At 57.3% G+C, this 13,101-nt stretch overlaps 5 protein-coding genes across 5 annotated transcripts; 2 read left to right on the forward strand and 3 right to left on the reverse strand.

Annotated features, from left to right (window-relative positions):
- Positions 1–861: 861 nt before the first annotated feature.
- On the reverse strand, positions 862–3,743 carry MAM_07646 (AMP-dependent synthetase/ligase; the record flags this gene model as incomplete). The annotated part of the gene is made up of 3 exons (XM_040826444.1): positions 862–1,720; positions 1,879–3,469; positions 3,548–3,743. The coding sequence occupies 3 exons, from the start codon at positions 3,741–3,743 to the stop codon at positions 862–864; spliced, it is 2,646 nt and encodes an 881-aa protein (XP_040675524.1).
- Positions 3,744–5,333: 1,590 nt separating this feature from the next.
- On the reverse strand, positions 5,334–5,594 carry MAM_07647 (uncharacterized protein; the record flags this gene model as incomplete). The annotated part of the gene is made up of 1 exon (XM_040826445.1): positions 5,334–5,594. The coding sequence occupies one exon, from the start codon at positions 5,592–5,594 to the stop codon at positions 5,334–5,336; it is 261 nt and encodes an 86-aa protein (XP_040675525.1).
- A 1,139-nt stretch (positions 5,595–6,733) lies between these two features.
- MAM_07648 (glutaredoxin domain-containing protein) lies at positions 6,734–7,644 on the reverse strand (the record flags this gene model as incomplete). The annotated part of the gene is made up of 2 exons (XM_040826446.1): positions 6,734–7,053; positions 7,140–7,644. The coding sequence occupies 2 exons, from the start codon at positions 7,642–7,644 to the stop codon at positions 6,734–6,736; spliced, it is 825 nt and encodes a 274-aa protein (XP_040675526.1).
- A 1,648-nt stretch (positions 7,645–9,292) lies between these two features.
- MAM_07649 (Nucleotide exchange factor SIL1) lies at positions 9,293–10,513 on the forward strand (the record flags this gene model as incomplete). The annotated part of the gene is made up of 1 exon (XM_040826447.1): positions 9,293–10,513. One exon carries the CDS (start codon positions 9,293–9,295, stop codon positions 10,511–10,513), a length of 1,221 nt encoding a protein of 406 aa, XP_040675527.1.
- A 255-nt stretch (positions 10,514–10,768) lies between these two features.
- On the forward strand, positions 10,769–12,455 carry MAM_07650 (MYND finger family protein; the record flags this gene model as incomplete). The annotated part of the gene is made up of 3 exons (XM_040826448.1): positions 10,769–11,272; positions 11,355–11,544; positions 11,605–12,455. The coding sequence occupies 3 exons, from the start codon at positions 10,769–10,771 to the stop codon at positions 12,453–12,455; spliced, it is 1,545 nt and encodes a 514-aa protein (XP_040675528.1).
- Positions 12,456–13,101: the final 646 nt, after the last annotated feature.

The raw sequence follows: 13,101 nt of genomic DNA on the forward strand, positions 1-13,101 counted from the left end.
TCTCCCCCGTCGCGCCCACTCTTGATGCCATCCATCGTGACAATTTGCCAGCTCAGCCGATCCCCCCGATAGTGTGGCATCATATATTGATTGCCCTTGTCAAGTATGTACCGTCGTACTGCTGTCCGCCATGTGATAACAGGGTATCCGATAGTTGGCCAGATGCTGGCTCTGGTCAAACTGAACCTCTTTTGGCCTTCCGCCACGATTCACATATCGAAACGGTTTATATTCTCCGGACCTTGTCAAATTGCATTATACGCTACGTGTTGTTTACCAATGCTGTGGACAATACACTGCCCAGTGACAATTCAACACGGACAAGGCCAACGCTCGGTTCTATTGCAACGCCAGGCTACATGCTCGCTCAGCCTCCATGCCTACAAACCAACTGACGACCACCCCGTTCACAAGTGCACTCACGACTTCGCCTCGCATCGGCCACCAGCAGCGTGTCCGGTCCGTCATTGCCGCTCGAGATGGCATCCAATCCGGGACTATGAGACTGTGAATGATGAAGAAGACCTGCCACAAATATTAGCAAACACTTGGCGGACACGAATGAAGCATGAGCATACCGTCTCCGCCATGTCGATTACTCCACCGCCAACAAGCGACATCATGGCCACTGCACAACATGAAACCTTTTGATTGTCCAGCGGAGACATCCAAATGGACCGGCACGACACATGAGGTCCGTAAATGTAGCCCAGCCAACAGTCGAGGAACCTGACAACCATCTCGAGGAAGGCGGATCCCACAAGCATACAGTACAGACGACGGATCCCCTAGCCGCAGCTCCACGCTGGCTGTCGAATGCAGACACGGGGACCGAAGAAGAAGCCGAAGAAGTGGCAGGGCTCAATGTCTTGACGCTTCGTCAGCGATGTCAGCACACGCTGCTCTTCTTTGCGGCGGGTGAGGATCATGCCCTACATTTTGTCTGACACTCTCGAGAGCTCCAATAGCGGCAAAGGCAAAGAGAGCATGGACGGCGGCGTCAATGAACCACGGGTTCGCAACCGGCGCGGAAAAGGGATGCGGCATTGCCCCCAGCGCAATCATCAACGTCGCCGCGAGCACAAAATGGCGAATCCTCGAGTATCCGCGATAGCACATGGGGCCGACGGCGATGCGGTAGAATGCGCGGACGAGGAGTGTCCTCAGGGCAAATTTCGACATCGACACGATGCAGTGGTGTGGCAACACCACCAATCCGAGAATGTACGTTGCGGCAAAGAGTTGGTAGTGAATGTTGCGGAGCGGGCCGTAGAGTCGGAGGACAAAGTAAAGCATGAACGAGATGCAAGAGAGAGCGGCAAAGCAGACCTGGGCCGGTTGCAGGTCCCAGCCATCAGTCCAGGCAGAGACACGGTAGGCAAGGACCGAAACGACCGACGCAACCCAGTAGTAGAGGTGATAACGCCAGGACTGCATTTTGGTACGGATGACGGTAATGCTATTCGATGTCGGATGGTGAGGTGCGTGTGGGGAAGGGGAAAGATGGACGACGGCAAAAGATTTCTTGGAGACGGGAGAAACAATAACAATTCCAATGTCCCATGCACAGGTAGGCAAGTAGAAGGAGCGCCTCAGATGCGCATCGGCCGCAAGGGAAGCGGCCCATTGTGTCTGTCGACGCGTGGCATCTTGGGCTCGATTCTGACTGTAAATTACACGACGAATTGCACGGGCCTCTTTACAACTTGCCCTTTGCCGTCTGCGTTTTGTTGATTTCAGAATACATGCGGTCAATCTCTCCTCGAAATGCCCGAGCCGCTTGCGCTCTCTTTAGTTTTAACCTGCAGAGAGAGCATCGTCAGCGGATCGAGCGAGTCAGTTGCGGCAGTCTCGAGTGCAAGACGCTACGCTACTTACGTGGGTGTCAAGAGTTCATTTTCAACAGTAAACGGCTCGACGTCGAGGAAAACGTTCGCAACGTGTTCGTACTTGTTGAACTTGTTCCTCTTTCCAATCGTCTGCAGAGTGCTCAAGAACTCCCTCTGCACCTTTGGGTCGCGGGCCACACGCTTCAACGAGGCAATGTCCTCTTGCTTGACCGACTGGCCGAGCACTTTGGACGCAAACGGCGCAAACGTCTCGGGGCTGATGCCAAAAATGCCAACCAAAGTGGACTCTTGGCTATCACCATGCACAAAGGCAGTGGCGATGAGCGCGCAATTCGCAGTGTAAACATTTTCAAGACGTTCGGGCGCCACGTACTCACCCTGTGCGAGCTTGAGTACGTTCTTCTTCCGATCGATAATCGTGAAGCGGCCTAGCTCATCAACCATTGCGACGTCGCCCGTGTGAAACCATCCGTCTTCTTCCATGACTTTTTTATTCTCTTGCTCATTCTTGTAGTACCCTTTGAATAAGACCGGGCCGCGCACCAAGATCTCTCCACGGGGGTACGGCTTGTCGTCAACAGTATACTGTAATTCGGGAATCGACTCCAAGCAAATCTCAGCAGCCGGGCTGGGAGGACCGATGTGACCAGTGTCCAAGTCTCCAGCCAGAGGCACCGTTACGAGGCCCGAAGTTTCCGTCATGCCGTAGCCCTGGGTGAGCCTCACTCCAAACATGGCTGAAAGAAACTCCTGAACTTTGGGGTCGAGCGGCGCGCTGCCGCTGGCAAGCCGGGTTGCCCGGCCAAGGCCGACTTTGGCCCTGACCTTTGGTGTGAAGACGCGATCCCACAGCCAATGCTGAACGGTGGCTTGACCCATGGGGAGCTTCATGGAAGCCATTTTTGTGTCAAGGATTCGTTTAGATAGGGTGCCCCTGAATCCCTCTGCTTCGACTGTCGCAGCTCTAATGGCAGTGTTGAAACGGTTGAATAGACGAGGCACAGATACAAAGGCGGTGGGCTGGAGGACAAGCATGTCGTCTACCAGCCCTAGAATGTCTCCTCGGAAGAAGCCACAACTAGCGCCTTCGGAAATAGTACCATGCTGAAGCACTCTTTCCAAGATATGAGCCAATGGGAGGTACGATATCGCGACATCGTCACTCGAGAGTTTTGCGGGAATGCGAGAGGCAGCGTTGCCAGCCACCATTGCGGCGTGGGTAAGGAGGACCCCCTTTGGAGGGCCAGTTGTGCCAGAAGTATAGTTGATGGTGTAGAGGTCGTCAGGGCCAGCAGGACGCATGGGACGACCGGACTCGAGACCAAGCTTTTCAACCTCGCTCATGGACAAGATCTGAATGCCGAGACGGTCTGTTGCGATTGCGTTGAGGACATCTTTTGTCGAGTAGCCCGCCATTTCTCCCTTGTCAAGGTCGTCGATGCATATGACTAGCTTGAGAGAAGGAAGGCGAGGCGCAAGCTTGAGCAGTGTTGGGACGTGCGGGAGGGAGCAGACCACACAAGCAAGCTCGGCATGGTTGATGATGTATTCGGTGGTGTCTGGACCCAAGGTTTCGTAAAGGGATACCGAAAAGAGCCCTTGCGACATGCAGGCAAAGTCTATCACGTCAGCAGCATCCAGCTGTCAGCGATACATTTGGACTCGGCAAGATTTCCGTTCGACTTGCGTGGACGTACCGGCTATTTGCCACTCCGGTCTGTTCTGGGCCCAAATCCCAATGCCGTACTTGTCTCGAGGGTGGTTGATGCGACGGTGAAGCTCCACGAGGCCGGCTCCAAAGTTTTTGCGTCGTTCGGCCACCTCGCCGTAGGAAAGCCACGAATAGCCACTGTCCCATGACTGCGTCTCTGGCAGCCACTTGCGGACACCCATGCAGTTACTGTTGGGATACCGTCGGACTGACTCCTCCAAGAGCTCGTGTATGGTTCGCGTGTTGGGATCCAGCGTGCTCACCAAAGGCTTGTCTTTTACTTGCCAGTGTCTATAAATCGGGGTCCTTCCCGGTCTTTCGGTCCCGGGAACCGCAACTCCATGAGGCTTCCCCGGAGGAGGTGGCTGGTCCAGCCTCCGCGCCAGGGGCCCGGCAGCAGACCCAGTCATGTTGAAGAGACAGGGCGGGCTGATGAAGGACGCTCAAGGCCGGGACAAGGGGAGCAGCACGTTGCTGGGGTGCAGGTCGGTCCTTGCCAAAGCTCTCTCCTCGAAGCAGAGACACTTTCACCAAGCGACGGCCATGGGGGAAGAAGGCAACGCAGCTGAAGGGAGGGAAAGGCTCTATAAAAGATCCGAGCCTCAATCATCGTGTCGGTGGAGCAAAGGCAAACGTCGTGTGCAGGCAAGGGCCTCGCCCACTAATGCCGTGGCCAGACCCCATGCTTGTGATTAGCGGAAAGTTGTGAGGTTGCGTGTTTTGTTGGACAGTTATGGGGAACGACCACCCTGGTGGACGAAGCCATCTTGGCTGATTGCTCGGGGCTTCGGATGGGCCAATGCTCCGTCCTCCGTTCGTGTTCGTGGTAGCAGCATGCGTACCAAGTACCTGGCCAGGTAGGCTTACGGCATACCAAAGTTGGTGGTAGGTTCCCGAGTCGATACCGAGGCCCCCCAGGAACCATGACAACCTTGAATGCTTCAAATTGTTGGTGGAAACAAACTTTGGGAAGCTGAACGGGCCAAAGCGCGGCTACCGAGGCAGGTGCTACCGAGGCCCGCCGCGGCAATTACCCAACTACTTGAAGTCATAAGTTACTTGCTTGGGTAGGTACGTGCCCCTGGGCGGTAGGTACGCGGGCAGGTACCTCCACATCGGCAGCTACTTTAAGTAGGTACCTACCTAGGTACTTGAGAACTCGAGTAGTCGGTAGTAGCTGTGGCTGGCAGGGCAGGGCATGGCGCTCGACATTCCGAAACTCGACGCCCGTCAACGGGTTGCTATTGCCATTCGCATCCACCGCTGGTACCTTGTCCGGCGAGCCGACTCCGGAAGCCGGTTCTCGCCGGAGTCCCAGGCTAACGGACACCATGCCGATGTTGCTCCGAGGTCGACGAGTGTGCGTGCTCAGATCATGAAGACGCACGCAAACGTCCTCCCGTCATGAGACCCGGTCCAGTCACCAAACGCATGATTGACATCTAGGAAACGACATCCATAGAAGTCCAGGTAACTTGCAACATGCCACGCGTTGTGCCCGAGTAAGACCACCAACGCCAGCACTCAGCTGCTCGGGAACATTCACCAGCGCGAAACTACTCATCCAAAGCCATCGAATCCGCCCAGATCGACGTCCAACCCAAACCATACCCGGCAGACCCGTCGTAGCAGTCCACGAAACCAACCGGCTCAAAGAACCGAGACTTGAATCATTCGCCGCCGCAGATTCAAACTGTTTCCCTTGTTCCCGTCCCGCTCCACGCCCTCACGGGGCCACCAGCCCCGACGTCTCCCGATCTTTCTCGATCCGCTCAGAACTTGGGGGGCCTAGAGAGCTCCGTCAAGAACCCCGGATCCCCGAAACTCGACGTGTGTTTCCCATCCTTGGCGTCCTGCCGCCAAGTAGGCGGCTTGCCCAGGTCGGACACCACGTCCCTCGCCTTCTGACGCAAACCACGGCGTGGCCCGACGCCATTGTCCAGGAGAGCCTCCTTGGCATACGAGGCCGTGGTAGACACAGAACAGGCGGACGATGCGTCCGAGTTGGCGTGGCCGGTGGACTGGCGCCGCATTGCGACCGTAACGCGCGCAGTAGCAGCCCGTAACATTTGAGTAGTTTGCAAGTCTTTTGAGGGAGGGCCAAGAGCGGGCAGACGGTGTGCTGCACGACAAAAGGGGGACGGAAGAAGGGGAAAAAAAGGAACGGGCAACGCTCAAGCCAACGGGGTCGTGGACTCGTGGCTCGTCCCTGACCCGTACCGGCCGTCAATCGTCTCCCACAATAATGCGTGCTGTGACGAAGAGATGAGGGAGCGAGTGACGGATGCAGCGGGGAGACGAGAACCAAGATGTAGAGAGAGAGCGCGACAGAGAGAGACGCAGGCGGAGAAAAGAGGCGGTCGTAGAGTAAGCGACGCCCTGACTTTGCCCGGCCGTGGCTCGTGATCCCAACAGGCGAACCAACATGACATCGCAGCACCGCGGCGCACCTCCCTTCCAACACCGTTCCCAATGGGCGCGAGGTTGGAGCGCCACGCGCGCGGCCAGAAAGCCAGGGGTGAGAAGAGGTCTGCTCGAGCTGATGAAGAAGACGGCAGCGCGCGTAGCTAGCGTGCGTGGCTTGAAGACGCAGACCGCCGCCCATTGTACGGAGCACATGCAGTTGAATACGCGCAGGCGTGGCGTCGAATCGCCTCTTGCATCTTGCAACGCGATAACCTGCCGCAGCTGGGCTCCCCGGCAGATTTGTTGGTTTTCACAACACATACTATCCCGTGCCTGGTCCAACGACCCCAGGCGGGTAAACGCCCATGCAGAAACCCTTTGTGATTAAGAGCCGGAATAGGCGTACTGTTGATTGAGTTCTTTCTTTTTCCCCCAACTGTCCGAAGACGTCTTGAAAATGCAATTTCCCGCACTGTCCGCGCCAAGTCTCGCACCGAACCCCCCTCCCCTTGCTCCACGAAATAAAGAAGAAAGAAGGAAGAAAAGACAAGGTTTCAGTTGATATTTTGTGCAGGCGCCGAAAACTCCATGTACCCAATGCAGCCATCACCCGGGGTAAAGTTACACCAGAACGTGGGCGCGGGGACAAGCAACACAAACCACCCCTGTTTGCTCCGCCTCCCGACCACTCCCATGGACATGAATGATACTGGAACAAGCTCGAGGCGAACAGGTAGAAAGCTGTGCAAGAAAAACGGCCACATATTTACAACTTGCCCTCGGCCGGTGCGAACCGTTCTGAAACATGGACGCGCTCGTTGCCGAGCTTCCTGATCTTGTCAGCCAGCTTGCTCTGCCTGTCGAGCTCGACAACGTCGTCGCTGCCGCCGATGCTGACGCCATTTACGAGGACGTTGGGCACCGTCCTGCGACCAGTCATTTGGAGCAGCGCGTCCTGCAAGGACGGGCCCTGGGCGTGGTTGTCGAGTTCGACGACAAACGGCGCCGGGTCGACGTGGTACTTGTCCAGGAGGATGCCCTTGGCTATCTTGGAATAGGGACAATACGTCTTGGAGAAGATGACGACTAGCGGCTCGGTTAGAACCCGTGAACCCGCCGCCAGGCTCCCGCAAGGGCCCCGCGGAAGCATGCCATGCAAGCAATCTTCTTACCTGGTGCCCTTTTCAAGATACTGCTCAGCTCGGCTTCCGCCCCGGTCTGAGCCGCCGCCTCGGCTGGTTCCTCGGCCAGGGCCTTGTCAGCGGCCGCACTGTCGTCCTTCTTGGGCTGGCCACCGGCCGAGTTGCCCTTGCCGACAATCTCGCTCGGCACGTCGGGCTTCAGGCCACCCTTCATGTTGGCCTTGTCTTTGGCGTCCTTCTCGGCCTGTTTCAGGCGCTGCTGCATCTGGGCGGTGGCCTTTCTGTCGTCCTCGTCGACGTCGCCGTCGGCGTCCTTGTCGGCGGGGATGTGGCCTGCCTTCTCGCCCGTCTTGGTGTTTATGATGGCTTGCCCCGGCGGTGATGCGTTCTTCATGCCGTCCATGGTCTTGTGGTAAAAGTCTTGGATCTTGTGCGCGTCCGGGCCGGGGTCGACACGGGACGAGTAGAAGAGAAAGAAGGCGACGGTGACAATGGCCGCCAGGGCGAGCAGGCGTATTCGTCGTTGGGAAGGCATGCTGGCATGTGTTGTGTGATTCGGGGGAGGATGCTCGATCGGGTTTGCGCGGGACTACTAGTAGCTTGTCTCGTCTTTTCGAGGTTGGGCACGCATGCAGGTTGCCTTGGCGCAGCTGTGGGCGTCCCCTGCGTCGCGGCTCTGTCAAGTCGTCGTTCGGAATTGATATGATTTGACGTCGAGTCTTTTGACGTCGGCCAGAAAGGGTGAAGTACGGGATGAGGAGTCGAATCCGGTCAATCGGCCACTTACTAATAAGTTAATAGGCCGAGTGTGCTCTGTACTCCGTACCGAGGGGGCCTTTGCAGTGGCGACTGGGGTCGGCATTGAAGTCAGTCTCGGTACTCCGTACGACTCCCCGCCACATCATTGGTTGCCGCCATTGAACGTTCCAATCACCGTGTCCCATTGGCGCACCGGAAGGTCGGGGTTTCAAACTTCGGACCGTCACTTCCCGCTCACTGCAATGGGTGCATGTGTCATGTGTCTCATCAATCCGTCAATTTCGTATAAATCATAATTCGTGGGAGCCCCGAGTCCAAGGTCCTCTGCACCTGACACTACTCCGTGTTCAAAATCCATCTTTCCCGTGCCCATCCATCGTCACACGTTGGCCCCTGATCCTTTCGGCGTCCCTTTCCGACAGTCATGTGTCATCAAACATTTGCCGCGCCTCTCTTCCCCATTCCCGGCAAGGAGCGAGCCATGTTGTAGACAAGGGAGGGAGAAGTGCGACTGCCAGAGTCCTACACTCGCTTCGTCGCCCGTCCTGGCCGAGGCTCGCTATGCGAATGCATCGTCAAAGTGTAGCCTGGGCGCCTCTCTTGCCCCCCTCAGGCGTTGTTTTCGGCGGATGTGAATGTACGTACGGTGACTCGACATGGCCGCGACCGCCGTGTCCGTCCAGCGGCTTGAAGTGAATGTGTCGAAGCGAATGTGAGTGGCGCCGGGTGCTCGGCGCTGCGCTTACGCCACAGACAAAGGCCGCCATGAGAAGGATGATGGTGTACGAGAGCATCTTGTACGCCTATCGAGCAGAGAGGCTGCGAGTTGTAACGTTATATGTCGAATAAGGCGGTTCGAGATGGACACGTCGTCCAGATTCGACGGTGTCGCGAGCACGGCGACTTATAAAGCCATGGCGCCATGTCACCCAGCCCCGTCTCCGAATGAAGCGACGACATGGAATCACTAACTAGTCATGGTACGAATGAAGCGACGACATCGCACATTCGAGCCCATTGTGCCCCCCGTTGGTATGCAGCTCAGCTGAGCCTGACCACTTGCACGATGCGCCCCTTGACTACTTAGGTAAGCAAAGTCGACGTGGCTGTCGGCCAATGACCAATGAAAGAAAGGTGGACAGCCTGGCCGGTGGCGCCAACGTCGTAGGTGTCCTTTTTCACAATCGACTCAACTCATGTCGCAAGGCTCGACGGAGTCGGCTGGCCTATGCCGCCTCATCTTCCTGTCAACACGCCGCAGCGACGGACACTCAGTTACACCCTACCTGATCGGATCAGTGTCTATGGCCACGCCAGGCTGCCGCATCGCGCCGTGAGAGAGAGACCTCGGCCTCGGACAACCTCTTCACCAGACAAAGATGAAGATGGCTGGGCCACGCTCAAAACCCACTCGTCTGCCCGCCATGGTGGTGGCCATGATGGTCGCCCTCATCGTCTGCATCTTCTCAACACCCTCGGCAGCCCAGGAGCCAAACTCTTCTGATGAGCCAAAGCCAGACCTCATCTGCCACACTTCCAACCCCGACGAGTGTTACCCGCGGATATTCCAACCCACAGACGAGTTTCAAATCGTCCACGAGGACCAGGAACTGCCCGCGGGGCTGCACATCCGCCTAAACATCTGGACCGGCCAAAAAGAGGCCAAGGTCAACGTGCCCGGCGAGGCTGATGCCTCCCTGGAAGGACTACCCGTTGGGCAAGACGTCGTCGAGGTCGACGCGGAGGCGCAGCCCGAGGCTCGTCCCGAAATCCCCCCAGGCGCGCCGAAATACGAGCCCTTTGGAAAGATAATGGAGCCGCCGAGCGGATCCGCCGAATTCGCAGAGGGACTGCGGGCGCTCAAGGCCGGAGTCGGCGAGGACGGCCGCGCGTTCGACGATGCCCTCGAGGTGCTCGACGACCTGGCTCACGACATATACTACGGCGTGAAGATTGCCGAGGACACGGAGGCGGTCGAGTCGCTGCTGTGCCTCATGTCTGGCCAGAGCGCTCCGGCGACCGCCGACGGGGCCGTCCCTCGCGACCGGCAAGCCGCGCAAATCTTGGCCAGTGCCGTGCAGCACAACCCGGTCGCTCTCAGGGCGCTCGTCGCCGCGTGGCCTCGACTACTCGCCGAATCCAGGTGCCCCGGCACTGGTGAGCCTCTGCGCCTGAGCTTGTATTCCAGCGTCGAGCCGTCGCGCAATGGAGAGGGCGCGGGTGCCGAGCAGGCTGCTGCCCGGGTGCGGTCCAAGGTTTCTGCGATCAAGGCGCTCCTTGGAGACGATTTCGTTCGCACAAACTTCCTTCGAGGAGGCGGCATGGCGTCACTGTTGAAGGTGCTTGTTCCCGAGGACGAAGCATGGGCCGGCGCGCAACAAAGAGTCGGGCAGCTTGTGCTGGATACCTTTTTCGACGAGGGCATGGGCGCCGCTCCGGGCGACTGGCCCCGTCTGTCCAAGCTGACAGATGAGCAGTGTCAGACGGAGGAGGATGGGACGGCCGAGGGATGCTGGGACTACCACGTGGCGAGGATCATGAAGTTGAGCAAGGCTGGTGAGGAGGACTGGAGCCGGCTGCTGCACGAACGATTGGCGGCAGCGAGAAAAGAGCAAAGTAATGGGAGGACGCATGAGGATCTGTGACAGTGTACATGTAAAATCACATCGACTGAGCAAAAAAAGAAAAAAAACATATTTGCGACGGTGCGGAGGAAGGCGGATAGACCTTCCGTGTCGTGCTCTGAATGCTCCAACTCCAACGTCAGCCCCAACTTTGCACAAACCCAGATTTTCACGTCACCGAATCCACACCCCAACCCGACAACTCACCCCGACACATCAAACAACAACAGCCTGAGGCCATCTCCAACACGCGCAGCGCGAAAGGGGAGAAGAAAGATGCCATCTATTGAGACCCGGCTCCATCCTCGCAAACACCGCGCGCTCCACGCCACGCAGCCCTTTCAACCCTCGCAGACAATCCACACGTTCCACCCGCTCATCTTACACCCATCGCTCTCGCATCTCACATCCGTGTGCACCCACTGCCTGCGTCCCGGCTCGCCGCGCGCCTGCTCCCGCTGTCGCGCCGCGTACTATTGCAACGCCAGCTGCCAGCGAGCCGCCTGGGCCGCCGTTCACTCCTACGAATGCGAGGCCCTCCAGCAGCACAAGCTGGGCTCGCGGAGAGGCGCCGACCTCCCCGCCCCCGTCAGAGCGCTCCTCCAAACCCTCCTCAAGAAGGAGATTGAGGACGGGGTCACCGCGCTGGACGGCCACAGCTCAGAACGGAGGAAGGGCAAATGCTGGTCCGACTTGGAGATGATGGCCCTGGCGGCGTGTGCCTTTGCCGGCAAGCAAGGCGAGAGCGATGTGCACAAGGCAGTCGAGCTGCTCTGCAAGGTAAAACCATACCACGTTCCCACGCCCTTTGGTTATGTTGTCTTGTGTTCACTCGTTTTCAGGCATACCTGACAATGCGCAGATCCAGACGAATGCCTTTCACAGATGGGACGCGGACCTGGGACAAGTAGGCGTGTTTTTAGAACCAACGCTCGCCATGGCCAACCACTCGTGTATCCCCAACGCAGTGGTGCAGTTCATAGGCCGCAAGGCAGTGTTGATGGCCGAGAGGCCGATCGAGGCAGGTGACGAGATTGAAATATCCTACACAGGTGCGTTCCAGATTCTTCTCCTCGGGTCTATTGTTCCGTCAAATTGACAGCAACGCGCAGACTATACGATGCCCCTGTCTGCGCGTAGGGAGGCCCTCAAACAGTACAGCTTCGAATGCGCATGCGCCCGGTGCAGAGGCGACTTGAACGTGTACCAGGTCCGCGCGGCTTACCCAAACACGTGCAGCGTAATAGATGTATCTAGCAACAAGCATGCCGCAGTCACGGACAAGCACACGCAAGACGTCGCGGCGAGATGCACCGCGGAGCCAGCCCAACTGCCGCTCTCGCTGCCCGCCCGATATGCCGCTCTCAAGGCACAATATCAGCTTGCTCGCGCCCTCATCGATGCCAATCTGTGGGCTGTGTCTCCGGTTCCGCAACTCCTCGCCGAGACGGCAATCTACTTTGCTGAGAGGGACAACTTTCCGTACGCGCTGTTTGTGGCGGCATTGATTGCGACATGGTGTGACCCGTTCCGCTACGCTGCGCCGTTTCATCCGGTCCGTTTGAAAAACCTCTTCATGATGGCCAAGTTGCTAGCCAACACTGCCGAGAACACGGTGGTTGCGGCGGCGCCGGCGGCGAAAGGTGGACTGGATCAGAAGCTCCAGCAGACGTTGTTGGACATGGATCAGGTCTCGCTGTGCCAGATGCTTCTCATCATGGTCCTCAAGATGTGCCCTGGGGAGCTGGCGAATTGGGACTTGTGCGTTTCGGCCAGAGACATGTTGGCCGATATCGGAAAGCTGCCCGGGCGAGACAAGGAATTGTCGCTGATAAATGGGTGGGCGGCAGAAGAAGAAGCTGAGGTGTCGAGAATGTTCTTCGAGTACGCCGTGGTCAAGCAGGTTGGTATTTTGGCGGACCTGGGGAGGGACGTGATGAAGTCTATGGACCCGTCTGAGTAGGTGGTGACTACCTGTTCATGATGTTGGCCTTGCAGGAAGCCTAGGCTGGACACCAGTTTGCGAGAATATATCACTTATCCGTGATGGACGGCCTCCAACGAGAAACCGCCAGTCATGAAGCGTTGGTTCGATGACAGAATCCCATGCAGACCAAATCAGAATCATCGGAAAAGCCATTGATGCACTTTTCGCCCTTGATTGCAGAATCGTAATTCCAAGCCGGTACTATGAAAAAGAAGGCCAGGAGCATATTCCAGCGCGTCGTGGCTGCAAGTTGCTGCGCGGTTCCTCGTTTACCTCGACACGGCGCGCTATTTTTGCCCTTGTGTCCGATACCTGGCTGTGCATTCATTCGAAGAAGGAGAAAAGCAGGCTGCAAGGATGCAATTGCAAAGTCAGTCTAGTTACTGTATCTGTATCCTGTAGCATGTTGATGCTGTGCTTTGGAAGTCGTTGTTCGCCTCAGTCAGCAAAAGCTTCAGGGTCAAACCCATTTGGCAATGCGGCAATTCTTGGGTTGCACATTGGAAGTCATTGTTCCACATCAAATCCTCTCTGCGATATCCGTACAACTTTTTTGATATTCATGTACGTATCGACCGACCGCAACAGGCCCGGCTTGCTACTGTTGGCCCATGCCACCCGT

The sequence above is a fragment of the Metarhizium album genome (genome assembly GCF_000804445.1).
Source record: "Metarhizium album ARSEF 1941 chromosome Unknown scaffold_34, whole genome shotgun sequence".
NCBI lineage: Eukaryota > Fungi > Ascomycota > Sordariomycetes > Hypocreales > Clavicipitaceae > Metarhizium > Metarhizium album.